Source organism: Triturus cristatus, chromosome 7 (genome assembly GCF_964204655.1).
Source record: "Triturus cristatus chromosome 7, aTriCri1.1, whole genome shotgun sequence".
NCBI lineage: Eukaryota > Metazoa > Chordata > Amphibia > Caudata > Salamandridae > Triturus > Triturus cristatus.
In genome coordinates, this window is record NC_140590.1 from 1,290,269,622 (window position 1) to 1,290,293,761 (window position 24,140).

The 24,140-nt window shown below is 46.1% G+C and overlaps 1 protein-coding gene across 6 annotated transcripts in view; it reads right to left on the reverse strand.

Annotated features, from left to right (window-relative positions):
• Positions 1-24,140, reverse strand: part of SGF29 (SAGA complex associated factor 29) — a 233,083-nt gene that overhangs the window by 149,585 nt on the left and 59,358 nt on the right. For all 6 annotated transcript variants that reach the window (XM_085618872.1, XM_085618871.1, XM_085618870.1 and 3 more), the window contains exons 6-8: positions 17,669-17,798; positions 13,944-14,090; positions 12,600-12,635 (exon numbers count right to left, since the gene is read on the reverse strand). In XM_085618872.1, coding sequence (XP_085474998.1) covers positions 12,600-12,635; positions 13,944-14,090; positions 17,669-17,798 — 313 coding nt within the window. The remainder of the gene's footprint in view (positions 1-12,599; positions 12,636-13,943; positions 14,091-17,668; positions 17,799-24,140) is intronic.

Here is a 24,140-nt window from a genome sequence, read left to right on the forward strand (position 1 = left end):
GTGCAGTATATATAGAGCCAGTTTCTTACAGTACTGACTTAGTTGAGGGACGCCTGGCTGCCAGAATAACATCACAGACTTTGGGAGGAAGGTTGAAAGCTGTCAACTGGCACAGTTCAATCTGCACGCATGAAGGTGAAGGGTGAGCAGGTTCAGATACAGAACCCTCCCCAGTTGCTGCGACAGAAGACCATCTTGATGGGGAAGCCTGATCGGAGGACTGATGGTCATGCTCAACAGCTCGGGATACCAGACTCGGTGTCCAGGAACCACAAGAATAACTTGGACCCGGTCGTGCCAGATCTTGAGAACTGTGGGCAGGAGTGGTATTGTGAGAGAAGCATACAGGAGTCTGGAGCTCCATTTGAAACAAAAAGCACCTCAGAGCGAGAGAAGCCTTGGAAACTCAAGCATGCAAAACTGTCGACACTGCGTTTGTTGTAGTCCATATAGCAGTGGTGTTGTCCATGAACACCTGCACCAGAGTTCTCCTGATTGAGGGAAGTGAAGCCTTCAATGCCAAGCAAATCGCCAAAAGCTCCAACAGCTTGATATGGAGCTTGGATTCCGAAAGAGACTAGAGTCCTCTGATCTCCACCTCTCCCAGATGACCACCCCATCCCAGAAGGGACGCATCTGTCACAACAGTCAACACTACTTGGGGAAGGGAGAGGGGTGAACTCATGACCCAATCACAGTTCGACAGCCAACACTGCAGATCTTTTGCAGTTGCCTCCAAGATCCAGATTATGTCTGAGAGATTCCCCTGATGCTGTGCCCACTGAGACTTCTGATCCTACTGCAGAGCCCGCATATGCCAACGGGTGTTTCTCACCGAAATCAAGGATAGAGGCTGAAACATAGGTATCATAGCCTGAATAAACTGGACTCGCTGCTCAGGAGGATAAGCCTGAAACTGAAATGTGCCTAGAACAGCTCAGATGAAAGGAACAGTCAGAGGGTATCAGTGGGACTTGAGCACATTGATAGTTAACCCCAGCGAGTGTAGAAGCTTCAATATAGTCTGGAGGTGGAAGACAACTGCCTGGGTCAAGCCCACCTTCAACAGCCAATCGCCGAGGTTTGGAAAGACTGGAAAGCCCAAAGTCTGCAGATGAGCTGCAACCACCGCCATCACTTTTTTCAACACCTGAGGGGTGCTGGTAAGGCGGAGGGAAGCACAGCAAAATTAAAGTGCACTTGGCCCTCTGTGAATCGCAGGTAACTTCTCTGGGCAGGCAGGATGGCAATGTGGAAATATGCGTTCTGCAAATCAAATGCTACAATCAGCCTACCAGGCCCAGGGCAAACCGAACTTGTAAGCATCTTCAATTTATCCTTTTTTAAGAAGAAATTGAGAAGTCTCAGGTCTAGGATAGGACAATGGTATAGGATAGGATGGAGGCCTCCATCCTCCTTGGGCACCAGAAAGTAGCAGAAATAGCAACCAAACCTACTTCTGATGCCGGCACCCTCTCGATTGCGGCCTTGGCCAAGAGAGTCAGCACTTTGATGGAGCAAGGAGAGGTGGTCTTTCGTCAGCCAGCCGTAAGTGGATGGGATGGTTGGAGGGGTAGTCACAAAGTGGAGGGAATAGCCCATTTGAAATATTTGCAAAACCCAATGATCCGATGTTACTGACTGCCAGTGGTGCAGGTGACGGCAGGTATATCCTGCCTCCCTCCGGATGCCTATGATGGTCGAAGGACAAACTAAAGCGGTTTGGAGGCCACAGCTGCCAGGCAGGGGTGGAAAAAGGGGGAACCTTGGGCTGCCTGGCCCACGTGGTTTATGGAAGCTGTGTCCTTGGCCACAAAAAGGTTGGGAAGCCTGTTGGCCGTGGTGGCTGGGAAGGTATGGACACGATTGGAGACCCTTTTCGTGGCCATGAAAGGGGCAGAAGGTGGACTGGGGGTCAAGAGGGGGCAGAGACAAGCCCAAGGACATGGCTGTAACTATGGTGTCCTTAGAGCACTTCAGTGCTGAGTTCGGCTTCTCTCCAAAAAGGTGAGAGCCATAGGGCATGTTCATAAGTGAGACTTGTACATTCCCTGAAAAACCAGTTGGTCTAATCCAGGCATGGCGTCGAGAGCTACCGATGATGAAATTGCTCTACCCAGCGAGTCGGTTTTCTTGAATCCACATTGTATGGTGAACTTTGCTGCATATCTTCCGTCAGCAATAGCTAAGGAGACTATGGCTCGGGCCTCCTCCGAGACCCTGGGCAGCACTTGAGCAACCGAATCCCAGACTGTATGGGGTTATTGGCACAAAATGGCACACTGTGTTCACCTCAGTGCAAGGCTGGCTGAAGAGAACATTCTCTTTCTAGAGGTATCCAGCATTTTCAATTCCCTTTTCGGTGGAGTGGTAGGGAACACGCCAGGGTTAATCCTAGAAGGGGAGGCATGCCAAGATGTCCAAGGTGGGGTGCTGGGTAAGGAAACTGGGGTACCCAGGAGTGGGGTGATGGCAGCAGGCATTTGTCCTAGGCACAGGAGCCGTTGTATAGGGAGTGGACCAGGCACTCCAGTAAGACTTCAGTAACAGCTTCGTTAAACGGGAGTAAGGGTGCAGAGGGGGCGACTCCTGGCTGATGCACCTCTGGCAAGATGTTTGTCTTGGCTGCCACTGAGGGCAGCTGAAGGTCCAAGCCCTCAGCCTCCCTACGCATCACCACAGCGAAAGTGGCTCCCTCCTCCATAGCCATGGTTGGAGGAGACACCAAGCCAGCATCAGGAGAAGAATCTAGCCCACTGGCCTCCGCCAGTTCCTCATACTAGTTGTCCTCCTCATCTAAGGGATGGTAGTAACCACAAGGGTGCCAGAACTCTCCCATTCCTATCCCGCTCCAGATCGATCAAGAGAAAAAGCCACTGACTCCACTCCAGTCCCATTCGGTGACGCCCATCCAGCTCTATTTCGGACTTGGGATTGAGGATGGGGATGGCGCCGCTGCGGGACGTCAAGGACCAAGTGGGAGTCCGTCATAGACATCTGCCAGTGACAGGCTCCAGACAACTGCCTGTGACAGGCTCCACACAACTTGAAAAAAGCTGGTTTCTTGGCTGACTTCCTCACATATGGGGAGAGAAAAAAAATCTCTAAAAGAATGGACAAAGAGTTACCAAAAAAACAGTTGTGAGAAAGTTCCTCCGTTGACATGGTTAGCCCCCACTTCTTGCCTGGAAAATTATATGGTTTTGATTGTAGTGAACAGGGTCCCTGCCAACCAGGTTCTCTGTGCCAGTGCTTCTTCCCTAAAACTGTACCACAATTGACAACTTCAGCCCCTGGTAAATTCCTAGTAAAGGGTACCCTTGGTACATAGAGCACAGGAACTGAAAGGGTCTTCTAGGGACCCCTTATCAAGGCCATGGCACTGCAGCTTGCATGCCTTGGCGCAGTGAAAAACAACAGTCGACATGGCACACTGCCTGTGTGCCATGCCAACCAGCACAACCTAAGGTATAGGTAAGTCACCCCTCTATCCGGCCTTACAAGCCCTGAGGCAGGGTGCACTATATCTCATGTTTGGGTATATCTGTATGGGCAGATATGCCCTTACAATATTAAGTAATAGACTTAAATATTGTAAGTGCCAGGGAAGCCATAGAGAGTACATGGGCTGGGAAATTGACGACTCTAGTTATCCAGCACCATGATGGCGTAACTGAACCAAAGAGTGTTTGATACCAAACTCCTCCTCCTAATAAGCCCATACTGATGCCAGTGTGGGATTTATTAAAATATGTACCCAGTGGGCACCTCAGAGGTGCCCCCTGAAAACCTACCAACCCTGGTGTGGTCTCTGACTGACTTTAGGCAGCCTGACACCACCAGACAAGTTTCTGGGCCCCTGGGTCGAGAGAACATTCTCTCGGAGGCCAGAACCAAAGCACATCCGGGGCAGAGGTGTCACACCTCCTCCCCCAGAATGGGCACAGAGCTGGAGAGGTAAGCTTCAAAGGCCTGCCACCATTTGTAATGAGATCCGAGCTTCTGCTACTAGCAGCAGATGGTCACCCCAGGTTAAAACCCCCACTTTTTGCAGGAGAACCTGCATGAAAACTTAGGAAGAGGAGGAGGTGTGCATCTCTTCGCCAACTCCACCCCTCAGGTGCTGGAGACGAAATAAAGCAAATTTTTCAGTGCCCACTATCTTGCAGATGATGGGACTTATCAATCAAGGCTATGGCTATCCTCCACCCACCCCCTCCCCCCAATAGGAGGGTAACATAATAGTAGGTGTAGATCCGCCAGGTAAGGAACCCATTGGTCCCTACCTGTTACTTCCCTGTAACACCCCTAAACCTATTATCTAGATGGCTCCCTCAAACCCTGAAAGCAGATCTTCGTCGACCCAAGAAGCCACAGACACCAAAGAGCCACACCAGGCCAGTCTGCGGACTTTTGCCTCTGCTACAAAAAGACGACTCATCCTGCAGGCCCAGCAACCTCCAAAGCTCTGTGAGGACTACCTGCCTTTGATAAAGACTGTAAATCTCCTGTGGACAGCGGACCTTCCAGAAGAAACCCATCTTCAAAGGAAAAGAACTCTGCCCTGAGGAACGGCAAACTCGCATCCGGGTCCACCACTGTCCCTGATGCTCACGGCCAATGTTCCCTCTAATTTTTTCCCTCTGTGTGCGGCACTGTAAGGTCTCTGTGCGCTGCAGCCAAGGCTATGTGCGCCAGTAATCCGACTGCATGTGTGGTTGCAGCGACAAATATCCTTGCAGATTGTGTGAGTATTCATGTTAATCGTAGCGCCAGTCATGTGCTGCAATTACCATGAATACTTTCTCAGAGGCACACAATATGCCCCGCACACAGCCGGCCTTAGCGCTGGAGGCACCCTGTGTGACAACGTTTGTTGGCGCACCCCGATGACCACCCCGCCAGTGATTCCCTCGCTATTACCCTTTAAGAGTGCCCCTCAAGGTCTCCATTACCACTCTCTCTGAGATGTATTTAATTTGTTTTATAACATCTCTCATACCAGTGTGGGGTGTACTTAATATTACACACATATTAAACAGAGACAATCAATCATAGGTATGTGAATCAGTGTATAAGAAATGTTACATATGACAGAGAACTGTAAGGTATAGGAGTGACATGTCATCCATACTGATAGGCAGTATAGTTTAAGAGTGCTTTGTCTGGAGCATCACAAACTCAGAATTTAAAATGTAACACCATGGTTAGGATTTCTCTTTAAGAAGTATCACTTTGTACCCAAATGAACCCAGGCCAGAAGCGGAGTTGCCGACCCTTCCTGGTGAAGCCCTCCCTGTGGAGGAGACCCAGAGGCTGTTTACCTTCCCCTCTTTGTCCTTGGAGGAGACGGACAGGCTCCTGGGCCGTGTCAATTCTGGCTCCCCGCTGGATCCTTGCCCGCTCAAGGTGTTAAAAAACTGTTGGGAGATTGTGGTTCCTCTCTTTATGAGGGTCATGAATGTTGCCATCTCTGAGGGAGTCTACCCGTCGCTGTGGAAGACAGCGGTGGTTAAACCTCTTCTTAAAAGGCCCTCTTTAGATGCCGCAGAACAAAAAAACTTCTGGCCGATTTCTCTGCTTCCCATTCCTGCTAAGATCCTGGAGGCCCACTTAAACTCTCACCTCAGCACATATCTAAGGGATCATGATTTGCTTGATGGTTCTCAACACGGCTTTAGGAGACAGCATAGTACGGAGACAGCTCTGACGGTAGTCTTTAATAACATTCGGATGCAGGTCGATGCTGGCCGTACTACGCTCCTGGTGCTTCTGGATCTCACTGCGGCCTTCGACACCCTATCTCCTCATAGGCTGGTGGCGCGCCTCCGAGAGATGGGTGTCGGGGGGCACAGCGCTGAGTCTCCTTGCCTCCTTTCTGGGGGAACGTGAACAGAAGGTGAAATTGGGTCAGTATTTCTCTGCCCCTAAGGTCCTGCAGTGCGGTGTCCCCCAGGGCTCGTCCCTAAGCCCTACAATTTTTAATATCTATGTGGCCCCTCTTGCGGAGGTGGTAAGATCCTTTGGGCTGGAGGTTCTGTCCTACGCGGACGACACCCAAATAATGGTGTCGATAACTCATACCCTGAAAGACTCAGCCCTAAATTTTAGGAGTTGCATGGAGGCAGTTTCCCTTTGGATGGTGGAAAACTTTCTGAAGCTGAACGGAGAGAAGACCGAGGTCTTGATCTTTGGTAATGATCAGGGAATCTGGTCCAATGATTGGTGGCCGACCTCGCTGAGGGTCTGTCCCTGTCCAATTTCCCATGGGAAAAACCTAGGGGTGATCATGGATAATGTGCTCTCTCTGAAGCTGCAAGTAAATAGGACGGTTTCCACCTGCTTTGGTATTATCAGGAACCTTTGAACGATATCTCATTACCTTTCTCTTGAATCACGCAAACAGGCTGTAGTGGCCTTGGTAACATCGAGACTGGACTATTGTAATGCCCTTTATTTGGGCATTAATAAAGGCCTCATTCATCGGTTGCAGATGGTGCAGAATGCTGCGGCTAGATTTGTCTTGAATCTCTCTAGATCTCATTCAGCCGCCGCCTCAATTAAGTCTCTGCACTGGCTCCCGTTGAATGATAGGATTATTTTTAAGATCCTTTGTCTGACCCATGAAGACTTTTATGATTCCGGTCCTGAGGGTATAAGTCGACTGTTTGTCATTATGCCCCTTCTAGGTGTCTTCGGTCTGCGGACAAAAATCTTCTTGTTGTGCCCAGGTTTAGGAGGGCCAAATGGGGAGGTAGATCCTTTTCTTACTTGGTGCCCAGGGTGTGGAATTCCCTGCCTTCGAACATCTCTGGAGAGCCTTCGCGACTTCTATTCGGTAGGGCCTTGAAGACCTGGCTTTTTGTTAATCCTTCAGTGTGAACTTGCTTCTTCTCTCTCGTCCTCTGATGGTTTGCATCGAGCGCCTTGACGCCCTTGGGCATAGTTCGCGCTTTTATAAATTTAATTTCATTCATTCATTCATTATTGGCAACCTTAGGATAATGAATGGCTGGGGAAAAAAATCATAACGCTCTAATCTATACCTTGCAGTATGCATGAGGTTCTTTGATGACAGTTAATAGATTACTGTTCTATATTAGGTTTTTAACTTATAAATTGCAGGTAACAAAATGACCTCTCTGACATAAGTAGTAACCCGCTAACCAATTTTCCTTCTTTGCACTTTGTGATCTGCATGGTACACGTTCTTTGCAGCAGACATATTAACCCTCTGCGCTACCTTAAAACTTCCACTAGAGAAAATTCCAATCTCTAATACAAGTAACATTACACCTACAACAAGCCAGGACTGTTGGCTTTGTCATTGGTTCTTAATTGCATATGATAAATAAGGTGGCTGTTTATTTTTGTACCGTCAGGGACATCAAAATAATGAGCTGGCAACCCTAATCATAAGAGTGCAAGTTTGTTGCAGGGAACATTATTTATTTCCTCCACCCTCAATCCCTGATTAATGCCATAGTAGCAACAGTTTATCTTGTATCTGAAACCCTACGCCACCGTCAATAACATGCTGAGTTACTTCAAGTGTCTGGTAATCAACCCTGCATTCAGACAACTCACTCCTCATTCTCGCCCTTCACTTTCACACTCACAGCGATCACAATTCACTCACACTGATCATCATGCACTCACACCATTCACCCGCTCACCCTGCACTCACAGTGATCACGCTGCACTCACAATGCACGTATGCTGTTCACCCTGTACCTCACCCTGCAGTCCCAGAGCACACTACTCACCCTCCACTTATGTGACACTTCACTCACTTGTCCCCCTCACTGATCAATCTGCAATCTCACTCAAATAAGCCCATCACTAACCATGCATTTATTCGTCCTACTCTGCACTTACAGCCGCACCCAAATTCATGTGGTAACCTCACTCAACCTGCGGTCACTCCTCTTACCGTACTCACACTGTTGCATCGCTCACTGTGCACTCACATGGGCACTCCTGCCACCCACACAGCGAAGAGAGTTCATGTGCCTGCTACAAAGAATGTGTACCATGCAGATCACAGAACTGAGTGTGAGTAAACTATGAGTAGCGCAAGAAGTGCATAGTTCGTGAGTGGTAGTGAGGGAATTCATGGAGAAGGAGGAAAGGGGAAGGGCGCCAAAAAAAGACTGTTGCACCGTGCGGGACCAGTGCTCGGGCCAGCCCTGGCTGTGAGTGTTAGCACCACCCCCAAGTTCAGGTCTAGTTGCGCCCTGCGTCTCGGCACCTGCTGAGCACAGCTGACAGGATCCGGCCCACTTAAAGCCTTGGGTTTGGGGTTACTTTCTGTGTCTGTCTGCTCTCTAGCGCAGCGAGTCACAGGCATGAAGTAAGTCTGTTAAAACCACGGGATGGCAGATCAAAGCACGTCATGCTTGTAGTCAGGGCTTTAAGTGGGATGAAAAAAACATAGGGGGGGGTCTCTCATAGGGGCTGGTCTAATGTAATTAAGGAAGTGGTTTGAAATACTTAAGCTAAAAATCTGTACTTAGAATAGTGTGCTGCCCCACTGGTATTTTGCTGCGTCTGTCTAATTATCCATAAGTATAAATATATAACACAACGAGTAACATTACATTTACAAGAAGCCAGGGCTATTGGCTTTGTCAATGGTTGTAAATTGCATAAGATAAATAAGAAATAGCTATGACTTTGTTGTGTATAATATTGGAAATGCTTCTGTACTTGTGGGCGAGGTTGTGGCTATGGCTAGAGCTGCCGTCTTTTGAGCTGAGAAAGCATCTTCTAGCCTCATGTCGCTCAACATCCCAAGAATCAAAGCTTGTAGTCTTGCTCATTTAATTTGTTAACAGAGCTCTGCACACAATCTGCACCGCTCTATTAGCAAAAGAAATTGAGCAAGTCTACAAGCACGACGTGTGCGTTCAGGTAATTCTGAAAGCACAAGTCCTAATTGTAGACTTCCATAGCTGCCAAGGGATTGCTATGTGTGACATTGTCATAATTTCAGTGTAAATATGAGTGACATTTCAACCACTATGAGTGACACTTTCTGGCAAACAAAATCAAGCAATAAAGGCGAAGAAAACATATAAATATAAGCAATTACACTCATCTCAGCAATGAGAAACTCCAAGAAGAGTCGCATCATATACCACAGGCTGTATTATTGCAAGAAAAAAGAAGCTCATCAAGAAAATCATTAGCTGACAGAGCGGTCCGCCCCGGTCCGGCGTACCGCCCACTACCTGCCAAGCCCCGCTGGCAGCAGCCACCATCACATCAGCCACAGCCTGTCCCTACAGGCTCTACTGACTTAGTGACACTCGGCATGCAGAGAAGTTAAGTTGACAGGCACCACAGTGGCCCTCACATTCCCCCGACCCAAAAAGAGTTTGTGGGGGTGACTACTAACATAGCTTAAAACTGTCAGGGAGCAGTTCCCCGCTGTAACAGGGCAGGCAGACGGCAGCTCAGAAGGTGATCAAGACTGTCACCGCGCGTGCCACTAAAGCACATTTTAATAGCATGAAAGGTAACACCGCCTCGTCATGTCAGACAGCGGTAATAACACCGCGCAGCGCTTTACAGTGAAAGTGTAATACAACTTTGCATACACGTCACCAGTGTAGTCCATCAGAATGTATTGAGGCGCCTCTGACCAGACGTGTGTGTAAAACAGCATTCACAAACATGAAGGTCACGTTGGGGCCGTCCTAACTGGGGATTATACATGCACACATTTAAAATACAATAATATCATAAAAATATGCAAAGTGATCAGCGTTGATGGCGACTGCTCTAATGCCCTCTTTCACTCTGCAGCTAATCCTCCTGCATGTATAAATAAGGCTTGTTAACAGTTTTAGGCCTACGAGAGTACCTTACTAAGGCGAGCCCCACTCGAGCCCACGGCAATTGGCAGGCCGTGGCCACGGCGACTCATGGACTTCCTCGGCAACGCCCAGCGGCAGTCTGGCTCAGCTGTATGTGCTGCCTCTGGGCTGCTAAGGAACCGTTCGGGTCAGGTCCAGTCTCGGGACCACTTTACTGTGGTGCAAGCACAGCAGCTCTGCGCTGCCATGATAAAGAGCACTCACTGCAAGTTCATGCCAGCCTCACCTCTTTGCATTTCTTTTGTTGAAAGGACGCAGCTGCGGGACAGATTGTGTGCCTTTGTTAAAGTAATCATGTTAATTGCAGTGCATGATGGGCGCTACGATGAACATGAATACTTTCGCAAAGGCTTACAATCTGTCCTGCAGCTGCGCCCTTTCAACAAAAGAATTGCAGCAAGTGCAGGAGGCACTTGCTGCTGGACTAACCTGTTGTAGTGCGCGCTTCAAATGCCACACTGTGCGCTCGAGGAGAGACCAGTGGGCGCGCGCCTGTGCGCGCAGCTTACTGGGAACAATGCTCACGGCCCAAGTCCAAGTGGCCGATCGGTCCTGAGAAGGTTCCCTAGCGCATCTGAGCCCAAGTCCACAGTGGGCTGACCGCTGCCAGACTCCACCTAGATGCCTGCAGCCTCATCTCGAAGACTTTCCCTAACCGTGACCTTCCCGATACGCTGTTTTCCGATGCCTAAGGACACCCCTGCACTCGAAGCCACTGGGCCTTCGGGATCCTGACCAACTGTGTACCTACGTCCCCTAGCATCTCTACTTACCCTGGGCAGCTGTGGGTTTGCTTTGTGCAGCCTCCTGGCCTGAGCCTTTCTTCAACCTAGAGCTCCCCCATTGAATTGCATTGGACGCCCGCAGCTGTTCTGCTAGTCTGCACCAGGTAGCCCCTGTGCTGATGAGTATGCTGCCTTGTTGCCCCCCCTCCCCTGTACTTACCTTAACTCTAGGAGATCGCCCCTGACACCGCTTCCCTCACCTGTGAGCAGCTCATCTTCGAGAACCCTCATTCTCCATTGGTTAACATTTGGCACCGACCACAAATCTGACCTCTGTACCCAGTCCCCCCCCCCCCGGTGCCACTGGTGGTGCAGTTTTGGTGCCAATATGAACCTTGTCTGGTGTTGACCTAAAACCCCGAAGACTGGAACTGTAAGTTGTGTACTTACCTGAAAAAACACCTTCTTGTTTTCCCCCATTGCTTAAAATTGCAAAGATTGAAATTTGCACTACACGTCCACTTTTTAAAATATTAAGTATTTTTCCTGAAGAACATTCTTACCTTTTTGCGAACATCTTGGTCTTAAAATAAATCTTGAAAGAAGCTTACTTTTCTAAAAAAAAGTGACACATCTTTTTGAGTCATGCATTAGTCACTGTGTGCATATCAACTGTATTATACTCCTCTGTGTTAGCTTACCTATGCCAAATAATTCCAAAGATAGAGTGCTTTGGGTTTACATTGAACCCTGTACACTTCTGGGGGAATATCTGGACTCTGTGCACTGTATAACCATTTAGCGGTATACCATATACCAAGCCAGCTTCCTACCCCATTCAAAAAATGACTGAGGATAGCTCAAATCAGCATTATCTGGCACGGATAGGAAAGAACAGACGTCAGTGTGCCGGGGTGGTGCTTATATAGGCACTATGTACATCACTTCCACCACAGACGATGCAGACACGGAGCCAAAGCATCACCACCTACTGGCGGGCAGGGGTGCTGCTCAAAAATTTTCCAGATCCAGTCTGACTCCTGGAGATATTCCAAGGTAAGGAATCTGCATCTAGAATTCTCTATCAGATACTGTTAACATGTAAAGTGCATCTATACCACGGGTAACTATGTGATATATGAATCTCTAAACAAATTTGTTGATTTGTAACCATCATGCACTGGGTTCTATCTTTCTTCCATTTAAGTGGCTTTCAAGAGGTTGGTATGGTGTAAGACACTGGGTTCTACCAATAGGAATTCCTTCCCTGTGACACTCCACCTTCAGATGGACTTGAGAATGTTAAGTGCATGTGTTAAACAGGAGATTGACAGGACAAAAAATTCTCACTTTGTGCTCACAAAAGCACTTTGAAGCCGAAGAAGCACGAGCCCTCCACCACACTAATGCTTGCCACTAGGGAAACTCTTGTACCTGATAGAGTTGAGCACTCAGAATATCAAGCCTCGTCCAGATACTTAGCTGTACTGGGCCGAACGTGCATCTATTGCCCCACACAAGAGCTCAGTGATGTCAACATAACAAGTAGCACAGAAATACTGAAAGCCCATCGCGGTCTTTGTAAATATGTACACTCCTTCTACAGCACCATCAAAATAAGCACTGTACATAAACTGCACACTGCAATATCCCTGCATAAAAATGATGAATCCAGTCCTTCAATTGTAATTATTACCCAGTTGGAAACAAGGCGGTCCCAAAAAGCTGCTACAAATACACCTCCCTCAACAAATGGTGCCCACTACTACCAACATTCATTTTCTCTCAATAAATGGTGCCTGGCTGTGCCACTTCCATAAAACCCAATAGCTGATTAGAAATTACAGAAATATGCCCCCTCCAGTTAAAGTAAGAGCACTAGGCATGCACTGCCTTTCGGATATACTGAACATGGCTAACAACATAAACATGCACAACCCTCACTCATGTCCACCCTAAGGTCCCAACATGGCCCTGGAACATTCACACTTACTCCTTGCCCTCCTCGTCAATGTCATCTACCTCGTACCTGCAGAAAAAAGAAAAGGTAGTAAAATACTTGAAGCACCATACAATCAACACCACAGATGTAGAGCTATTACTCCCGCCCCCTTTCTGAATGCACCAGCTTTCAAGTAAGACCGAGGTCTCCAAGTTTAGTGTGATAGGATTAGCGTCTGGATGATGGCTCTGACTGAAACTGTGTGAAAACTGCAGAAGTGACATGTATGCAAGGTGCACTGATGCTAATCACCCCCTCACAAAAAACGGTCACCATGAAGGTTAAGTAAAACAGCCTTCACAAACAGGAAATTAGGTTAATCTGAACAGAGTTACTGATGGCATTGGGGAAGACAATGCAGTTTCGAAAGAACAATCCCTTCCTCAGAAGCAGACAGCCATGAACCCCTGTGAATCTCTGCATGCTCATCCATTCCACACTGCTGAATAATGTGTGCGGTCGTAACTGTGATAAGGTCAAGCTATGGTGGATCCCCTCGGACACGGATTTCACCAATGAACCCAGATCGCTGGCCATTCAAATGTACCTAGACCCGTCGCCATTTAAATGTCCTTCTGTGTCAGTGAAATACCTGCCAATTCAGTTCTCCCCGTTTTACACTACAAATCTGGAGGCAGTACAGGAACTCCTGACACAGCCGAAGCTTAGGTTGAATCAACCTATCAGCTAATTGCTTTTGGGAGACGCAGGGTTTGTCAGCACAAGAGCCAGACACGAGCTTAGAAGAACAAAACAAATGCCAGATGTTAGCTGTATCCAACCCAACTGCGTCATCTGAAGGAATTCTAACCAAGGCTGCAGTTAATTGCCCTCTTGCCCCCTTTAGTAACAGACCATTTAAAAATAAAAGCGGCATCTGCCAAAGCCTTCAGAAGGAAGGCCTCTGTATAATAATGAAGTTGCAGTGTTAACATTCCTATCCGTTCTCAATGCTTGCGCTATGCTGCTCCTTAGGGGCATGAAGTAAGTGAGGGACTACAGAACACTTGAGTAGCATCACTGGTCCTTTAAAAGCTCTACTAGTTGGGAAGAGGTGATAAAGGCCAACTCATTCTCTTCTGCTGGGACCTATGCAAGCACGGAGGGAGAGACTCCCCCCTTCTCTTGAGCAGGAATCAATGCAGGTCAAGAAAGTGCGTAAATGAGGTTTATGCAGGATTGTCTCATGTGTGAAGCTTGAACCGGGGGATGCAACACTGCCCTCCTTGAATTCTGTTCTAGTCCCTCTATGAATGGAGAATCTGGTGGGTATGAAACCTATTAACCCCAGCTGGTGCATTCTTCTTCATAGTGAACATCGACAATGCTTCTTACTTGTTGGTGGCATGGCTGTAGCTGACCACCTCAGCCAGGATCCACTGCTCGTCGCCATCCACAGCTTTCACCCGGGCGGCAACCTTGTCACCTGGCTTTGCCACATAGTCGCTGGAGGCAGGAATAGCTCCGCAAAGAGGTGGTGGTCTACAGAGGAGTAATAAGATTCAATGTGATAACTAGACTGGAGTTCTCTTGCCTGGCCTTCCGATTCTCCCTCTCCAACCTATACTAATAACAAGCATTTGCAATGCAATAGGTCTCACATATGCAAGAGTTTAAGCTATTGGCATTGTAAATGACAATGCCTTTAATTTTTCTGTTTTGCTAATTAACACATAAATAAAAGGCATTGTTATTTACAATGCCAATAGCTCAAACTCTTATAAATACGAGGCCCATTTCCTTGCAAAGAAGCGGCCGCCATTGTTCTGGGCTGCTGTGAAAGTGAAAGCATGCATGGCGCGCTGAATGTTGCAGGCAAGCATGTCATGCCTGCAGTAGGGGAAACTCATTAAAGAAAATAGTGCTTACAGAGTAAATAAGACATGTCATGTAAGAACAGAAGTAAAAGGTCCAGTCCACATGGGAGGTTACAAATGAAGACAAGGCGGAATGAAGGAGGGACTAAAAAGACAATTAAAGGATCAGAAACCAGCATTTACGAAGGACATTGACACAAGCCAATGACAAATACGGGGGGAGAGTGGGTGGGGCTTCTATTCCATAATCCTATACAGCATGCCGCAGGCTCAACCTAAAAAGGAGGTACAAGTGACCATATTAACCAAAGAAATGCAGCCATTTACAAAGGGCAGTAAAAGGAGCCAATTAGAAAGATGGGTGTTGCTTAATACCCATATCCTGAATACAGCATGTCTCGAAGAGACCGCGCAAGCGTTGCCTAGGCGTGACCTAAAAAGTAGTAAGGCAGGTGAGGCAAAAGGGGAGGCAGTTAGGAAATGAAGGACAAGTGGCAAAGATTAGTAGATAGAAATGAGGAGGTTTGACATTGCCTGTAAAGAGGTTGGGTGTGGTGGTCTTGAAGAGAAATATGAGCCGGCCATGGGATTAGAAACTATATTAACCAGTTAGAGAAATAGGTCGATGATAACAGGAGACCAACGGATGCTCTGATAATGCTTGCACTCAGACATTTTGTGCAGTTTTTCGCTAATGAAAGCATGTACCTGCAGGTTTACAAGTTGAAAAGGGGGTCGACAGCTACAGATGGAGTTTAATAAGCCCGCTCCTCTTCCTTCCCCTTGGAGCTCTGGCTTTTGGAAGGGCAAAGGTCTCAGGATTAGAGAAGGCAGTCTCACAGTATGAAGGCTTCGCCCTGGCACTCATAGTTTAGAGTGGCCAGGAGTATGTTTCGAGAGCTCAAAACCTCAACCCTGGGTTGCTGCACTCAAGTTAACCCAGGATCTGGGTTTGCCGTGGCAACGCCGGTTCTTAAAGATGGCGTGCTTGGATTCTTTACATAAGCTAGAACTATGTACTGACTTTTCAAAATCCTTCAGGGTAGTCACTTCAAGTTAGAAGTGTACTGAGGTTATGTGGTTTATAGAGCACCGCTATAAAATTGTTCCCTTCGCACTCTCTAGCCGGAGACTCCGGAGGATCACTATGTAAAATCAGTGCCACATTATGGAGTAATTAACTTGGACACTGCAGGTCCATCCAAGGTTTTAATGCTTCAGGGTACCACACATCCACCCAGTGACCACTATGCACCCAAATCCCACACCTCCAAAGTGGAATCCTAAGCCATATAAATTCTCAATGCACAACCACCAGGCAGTCATTAGGAACAGTGTGTGGCACTCGTACATGGCACCCTAGGGGAGCACGGTGCAGGAAAGCATCACCAGACCCTTTAAAAGACTACTGTCGCCTGTTCTTCAGAGAGACATAAAACAGGGCGCCACTGCCAGTCAAACCAAATGGAACACTGGTAGCACCCTTGGGATGGGGTGACATATTTGATCAGAGATTTACAGAGGACAACCCACTTCCGTTGTTACTAGGGATGTGGTGGGCCCGATGCAAACATTCAAAAGGCAGTTTTGGAGATTGCGTTATTAGTTACTGTTCTACTGCTTAACACTTGAACTTGTATAATAACAGCGGTTACTCAGCTCAGATTCGAGTTTAAGTGCGTTTCCATCTTCGGCACAGAAAACTAAAAAGACCCCGGAGATGTTCTAAGAAAACAGAGTCTCACTTTCACAATCTTTAGCATTCAATAACAGTTTGGCTCAAACTGATCATATACAGAAATAAAAACACACATTTCAAAAGTACTTCCCAAAAAAATACATAATTTTAATTTACAAAACATATGCTGACATTTTGGTGGTAGGCATATTCTCTTTGCACAGTTTCACTTAAATTCTTAAAATATTAGCTTTAAAAAAAAATTTAAAAAAACAATTATAATAAAAATCTCTAAAGTAACCGACCGGCTACATGTAGCACACTAGAACACAGTTAAATACACACATGAATAAATACACACATGGAGATTGACCAGTGTTGTTCTGGGCCCGGCTACGTTGTCTACGCGCCTTCAGTCATTTTAGGTAATATCTCCTACTGACGCCCCTTCAAACTAACTCACAACTTCTCTAGAATAACCTTTTCCTGCGCTATCCCAACTTTTGTTATGGCCATTTTATCCTTCCACTACCCACCTCCTTCTGTACACCACTTTTTTGCTTTTTAGCCTGACTAATGTTCTATAAATACCAGTTGCAAAAACTTGGGATCAAGTTCTTTTCATCCGGCACCCAAGGATAGATAGATAACGCACATTGACTTCTCCTAAGTGCCTAGACTTAAAGCACTAAGGTATGTGTTTTAGAAGGAAACCTCTGTCCATGTGCTAAAGAACGGTCAAGTTTAGAGCTTAGTCGTTAATCTAAACGTTTACGACTGTAGAAAGAGCGGATGTTTCACTGCAGCACATATAGTCCTTCACACACATGGTGAACTCTTAAAATGAGCACTCTGGTCTTTGATACTTAATCTTCCACTGCCACAAATGTTAAAAATGAAACTATGGGAAAGCACTCGAAATAATCTATATAGCACGTAAGGTACACAAAACGTAATAATCTGCTCTTGTGGAAGCTTTTTAAAAAAAAAAAAAAAATCTAAATATAGCAATACATCAATACACAAGACCATGAAACTTCTCTAGTCAGAAAGTCTGCACAAGGCTTATTTTAAAACGCCTGCGGGTATGTTAAACAGTGGCCTTTGCTTTTACTTCACGTATTTCACTATTTTCAATTTAACCAGACGTTATTATTTAATAGCCCCTAGTGTTATTACCAATTAAAATAATTCTATAATTAGACTAATTTATAAGGAAAGAGCTCATACCAGTCTACACAATAACATTTCCTTCTGCAAATATCCCGAGTGGCAAAAGTACTACAGTCCACAAGACGTTCTTCCTGTTTCATACAGGTCACAATTATCTCTCCTCTTTCTTAAAGCCCCCACCACAGCCCCTGAAGCTACGCTCCTGAGCCTGGTATCACACTGCAGTGTGGGTCTCTATCACAGTAAATAACTTCACCTCTACCCCATGATGCGAGGGTCTATACCTCAGACACCAGAGCTTCCTCGGTCTTGCATTCGGGGCAGGGGCAAAAGATATCAGGGGAGGGGAGAGGAGAGGAACAGTCCAGCAAGTGTGGTAAGTTTCAACTCACTTGTCTCCAGGTTTGCCAATCCAGAGCGGCAGGGTCATGGCACACTGCTGAAGCAGAGTCATCAACACCCCTCGACGCATGGTCTTCCGGGGAGGCTCTGATTCACTGTACAGACCTGCGATCTTGGCAGCTGAAGAGAAAGAATGACTATTTTAGGTACATCCCTTTGAGCTTACTGATGCACAGAGCAAATGTAAACATTCAGGAAAATACAAATCACCACTCATTACAACCAGTCTGTGCTGCAGAGACAGAAACACAATAAAAGTCAAGTTGTGGAGGAAAGCACAGATATGATGATATAAATTAGTGAAAGGGTTGCTGGATAAGGATAGCAATCTTTGTCCCACCAGCATCCCACAACATCTGATATCTCCTCCATTTCTTCCACAGGTTTAAAGTGTGCATAACAATCCTCCAATTATTTATCTTGGGAATCTCGAATCCCAGGCTTGATGGGGGTCCAATTTGCTGGTACTTCAGTAATCAGGTTGATGCGGGCACTCTTAACTCACTGGAATTATAGGGTGAATGAGGAATTGGTCCAACAAGGCTTTTGGGAATTTTGGTAGCCTCATCAGCATGGGGTATTGAGAAATCATGGGGCTTCCAGCTGACATGAAGAAACAATGGCATTAAATCACAACCAGTGGGGGTAGCTGAATCCTTTTCCACTTTGCCCGCAAACCTTTTCCACAGTAGTTCTTCCTTTTCTGAACATGCCGAATGTTCGGAGGTTGGTATCAGCCATAAAAGCTGCTGTTTGTATGCGCTCTGACATGCGCTTGGCTGACAGAATGTGTAGGATGCACAGTAATGTTTTCCCTAAACCCTTGCTATAGATGCAAAGTACCTGCTGTAAATTTGGTAGCATTAGCGCAAATATAAAAACTTACAGAAAAAATATTACGGCCATGTGAGAAAGTGCCCTCTTTCTGCATGGCTGCCCCCACATTTTAGGTCTCGCACCTAGCGAGGCAGTGCGCAGCCCTGCTCGCGCAGCGAGAGTCCTTTTGTCCGGTGTTTTAAAACGGAGCCTGGAATCGCACACGCTTGTGCGTGTGCTTTTCCTTTTGGCTTCCGCGATTGACCTTTGCATGCATGTTTTTCACAAAGACGGCACGCAATAGGCCAAAGGCGGGCGCATTGCTCCGCCCATGGCCTATTAATGTCTATTACGCGCACCAAAGGCCATGTGGTTTCAATTATCGTGCCCAGACACTGGCGCGATAATTGCAATAACATGTTCGCTGTGGCGCGCCCGCACCACTCGCGGGCATTTATATATTTTTTTTTACAATAGCGATCGCGAAATCGCTTTCACTGCCGCTTGTTACTTGTTGAAGATAATGCTGGTACATTGAGCCTTAGGTCAGTGGAGATCACGGTTTGTGAGCATGAGATCAGTTGAAACTATTGGGGCTTGCCTTATGGGTGTCAATTTAGTGGAGGAGTCGATGACTGCTCCCTAATTGTTAATTCAGACTGCCACGCATTCAGTGTCGGACTATTGAAAAGATCTGGTCTGTTCAAGGGCAGAAGCAATGTGAACATATTCATCGTTCTGAAATGCCGAGAATCGGCGGGGGATTTATAATCAAAAGAATACCTGAAAGGGAAGATGAATTATTGTGTTTGTATTTTCAGAGAAACTGTTGCATTGATTAGTTAATTAATTGATTGGACAATCGGCTTTTCAATAAGGCTCTAATTGGATTTGGTGTACAACTCACGGATGAGATACAAAGCCTTCAGGGAATCTCCTGAGATTCTGTAAAGTGCTTTTATAAATCACTGTCAACTTAACAGAGGAGCATTTATGCATATTGTTAAATGAACACAGGTAACCTAAACTGTCAAATTCCTGTTTACATTTATGCAAGTGTTTATGGACTCCTGACATTGCTAAGCGTGTTAATGGAAAGATCACTCAATCACAATTCTGCAATTATTCATAAGCTCTTCAAGGAATTTAAAAACCACACCCGCTGCCACAGGTAATCCCCTGAAGAAAACAAACAGAGCTTTGCGCATGACAAACCATGCGAAATCTCCCACTCAGCAGCGCTGTGATTACTAAAGCTGCTTCACTGGAGCGGAGACTAGTGGCGGGAAGAGCGTCTCAAGTGGATGAGGGTGGGCTGCGCCCCTCTCTGTGGCAGCCCCAGGGCACAAACCAATCCCATTACTGGCACAGCACCTGCCACAAAAGCCTTGGCGCTTTATTGGCATCAGAAGGATGAAGGGCGGAGTTAAACATATTGGGGTTCGTGCCGCTCACCCATAAACTATGCGCACAGTCATCTCCCCAACATAGCTCAACTCTCTTCATCTCCCTCACACGCTGACCACAGGGCAGAGAAGGCAAAAGAAATGGAACATAACATCCGCCATAGGTCACGTTTTCAGAACAAAACCCACTTATATTTGTTTCACCAAAATACAGTTTTTTTTGTTCAATAGATTAAAATGCAAAGCAGGAAATGTCACTTTTATAAGCGACGCTGCATCTCTTCATATTATAATTGACGATAACAGGCACGGAACTGACTCCTGGTGTGTAATTATATAGTTTTATTATTGACCCAAACAAGTACATTCAATGTACAGTGCTTTGAACGAAACAACCATGGCAGGAGTCAAACTTGTAAACCCCAGGCCGACAGATCGTCCCTGCAAGACCATCAACCCGCTGAACTATCCAGCTGGGAAATTCAAAAGCGTAGGCTTTCTGCAGATATATCCAGAGCACATTACGATACTGACCAATCTTGCAGTGATTTGAACAGGTGAACCGCATCTCATGCACACTTATCTGGAGCAGGTGCATTAACCTGCTGAGCAATCCTACTGGAATGGGTACAGGTGACATGTACAAAGCACCCAACTATTGATCTCTGCAGCTCTCGGCCTCGCTGGCACTGAAACCTGTTGCGAGTTACAGACATATGTTTCCGTGACCTGCTTTGTGTACATTTACTCTTCAGCTTCCCACTCCAGCCTCAACTTGAGACCTGTTTTACCAAGAGTGTTCTTTCCACTTGAAGGTCATTGCTTCCGGTCCATGGAGTGTCCTGTCCTACCTCCACCAGCTCACAGATCTCCCTTAAGGCATAAAACACACTCATGCGCACACATGCATCAAAGACACATAGTCAAACGCACACACATAAGAGCTCTCACTGTGGTCACACAAACACGCTGAAACGTGCACACGTCTGCATACGGACAGTGTCACATAGACACACACGTACACACCCGTGGCAAAGTCACACATGCACACACATAAGCTCTGTTACAGAATTAATATAAACACACTGAAATGCACACACATCAGCACACACGTCTCTCTCCGACAGTCAAACGCACATATAAACACTTTTACAACAGTCATACACACACTGAAATGTGCACACAAACAATGTCACACACAGACACACATACACAAACATTCAACGGTCACACATACAAACACACACGTGAAGGTCTTTGATGCCTTCTGGTTCCGCCCCCCATCATGATGTGTTCGGGATGGTGAACATGCAGGAAGTGCCACCCTAGCATGAATGACTTTTACTGTGTGGGGAAGTCACCCAGTAACCTATGCTTTTCTGCATACGTTTTGCATCTTCAGAAAGCAGATGGAACACGCCTGCATTCCTGGAATCAAATGAAGGAAAGCGCCCGGTAATTCCAGACATCACATATTATTCCACATTCAAGGCCTAAAAACTCATAATTGCACAATACAGGGGTGAACATACGAGCCAGAATTTGTCATTTCAGACCCGGTATTCCATTTCCCATTGCGTTATGCAGCTCTAAATCGGTCTCTAATCTGTCAAATGTTCAACCAGGAAAACGAGTCCGTATTCTGATTTCCTACTAATAAGGACTATTCTTGCTGAAGCACCCCAAAAAATTGAATTGTTTGAGGAGCTAGACAATTTGGTGTTGCTATGGTGGTGCTCATTTTATTGTTTTCAGAGTAATGAAAGTCTGAATGAGCCGAAGAGCGCTAGTTTGCTAGTTCTTGAATACATTGTGTGATCCTGGGCAAATCATTCTATCCGATTCCCAGAGCCTGTGTTCCTTCTAAATGGCACGATTGTGAGAACTCTGATGGGGCAGCAACCAGAACCAAATTCTAAAGTAAAATAATTGGGTGCCCTTGGCAGAACAGACTGAAAGCAGTTTGGGTGTTCTCACAGGCCCCAACCTAGATTTTGAGACTTTTGTGAGTGATTCTGGGCTTCTATAGGAAGAAAGGAAATGACGCCAGTGAGATCACAGTGCAGATGTGCTGCTTCTAGTCTTCACATACACTCTGTGGTTTGGCGGTGAATGCGGTTATTTTCGAAGGACACAGACCCGACTTCCCCAACCACAATGGAGAGTGTGAGACTCGTACGTTTATCAGACATCAGCATGGCGCTGTTATTTCAAATTTTAGAGCGTTGCTCACTCTGCAAGGCGTGCTGTAGTAGTGTATGCTGTTGGAAATGCTTATAATGTTTTATGGCGACCATCTGATCCCAGGCACCTTAATGAGCAATAATTAGCAACTCATTGAGGCGTCCTCCGAGCGGCGCATATGGGTGTCTGCCGCCCCCTCCACCCCCCAGGCGCTCTCAGTGCAGCCCTGACGGGTGGGCGCTCTCCCTCTAACTGGCAGCTTTTCGTGCCACTTTGGAGGAATTATGTCGCCTTTGTCACATTAAAAACATCTTTATCTGCTCCTAAATCAGGGTTTTCTCTTCTTCTGGAGGGGGGTTGGTTAATTAATTGTCAGATGTCAGCCACAACATTTGTGTTTAAAGAACGTTTTTAGGAGCTCAGATAGTAAGCGGATAAGAGCTGGAAGTTAATTAAACGCATTTTGGGAGAGGGGCTAATGTTGGGGGTGAGGGCAGAGAAGGATGTGTCGGGAGGACCGCAGAAAAACTCCTGTGTGAGTGTGGAAAAAAGTAAAACAAGCATTGGCATAGCCAACAGGTCTCGCCTTTGGGACCTTATAAGTGTTTAGCCATGCAACAGTTGATGTTGTTGCACCAAGGATATTGTGCTGCATAACTAAAAACGTATAAGTTGCCAAAAGCGAGACCTATTGACCATGCCAATGCTCTCTGCCCCCCAACACACTCTTTTTTTAAAAACTTTAATAAGCGCGGCGCCGTCTTCACGGACACCGCGCTATGCAATGCAATAGGTGTTGCTTTTGGTATTGTTAATAACAATGCCTTTTAAATTTTTTTAAAGGCATTGCCATTTACACTTTCAATAGCTCAAAATAATGTCATTGCAAGACCTATTGCATTGCAAATGCTTGTATTATAGGGCACATGGATATACAAGAATCGTTGTTGATTGTTTTTAAAAAATATCGTTCATAGTGTGTCTTTTGTAAATTTAAAATGTAAATTCATTTTCATCCAGTTTGGAGACTTTTGAGAAGAGGTATTTTGTTTTCTATTTGTTTCTGCAATGATAGAAATGTGGACACTAGATTTCAATTTCTATTGGTTTGAAGATGCAGGCATTACACCTGAGCATCGCATTCTACCAGTGCACTCCGTAGTTCACATTTTAAAGGGCAAAAACACTGGCGTTTTATGGTGTTTTTTCAAGACGTGTGATGCATTATTTACATGCCGAATGTTTTCATGGCTCGGCTCGTACTTTGCCTTATGGCTAGAGATGCCGACTTAAGAGCTGGGGAACCAGGTTCCAGCCTATCTGTGGGCTCCGCATCCTGTGATCCTGGACAAATCACTTACCCTCCTGTGCTTACCAAAAATGAATTTGTCCTTGTGTAAAGTGCAACGTAACTGGTGCTCATGTAAAGTGCTCTAGAACCTACAGGTCGAGTTTCTGCTATATAAATCTGCATTTAAAAAAATGACTCCTAATGACTCCTAACTTTGCTCTGCCTTGCTTCTTCCTAGAAATTCAACAGCCAGTCCTTCTCTATACCACCCTTTGTTGTTACTTTTTAAAACAGTTTATTTATCAAACATGTTAGAATGTTTTTACCAAAAATGATCACATACAGCTAGTCCATAAAAATACATGACGGAAGAACTTCAGGGATTATTATGTATGGTTTAAGAAATGTGTAACGGTTCAGGATCATTAGTTATACTAAATAGGCATTTGAAATGCAATAGGTCTATCATTACTGAATGTTTGAGCAATTGGCGTTGCTAATAATAATGCAACGCCAATAACTCAAACTTTCAGTAATGCGAGACCTATTGCATTGCAAATGCTTGTTGCTGAATTGCTGATGTGCTTTGACTGAGTGTGCCCTGGACTCCTGCTAATCAGGTACCGAGGGCCTATGTTCTTTCCATAAAACTGCATTGAAGCCTAAACCCAATTGGCATCTCTGGCCACAGGTCAGCCCCAGGTAAATGGTACCACAGGTACCCGGCGCACTCTGACCTGAGAAGACCTCTAAGGGCTACAGCAC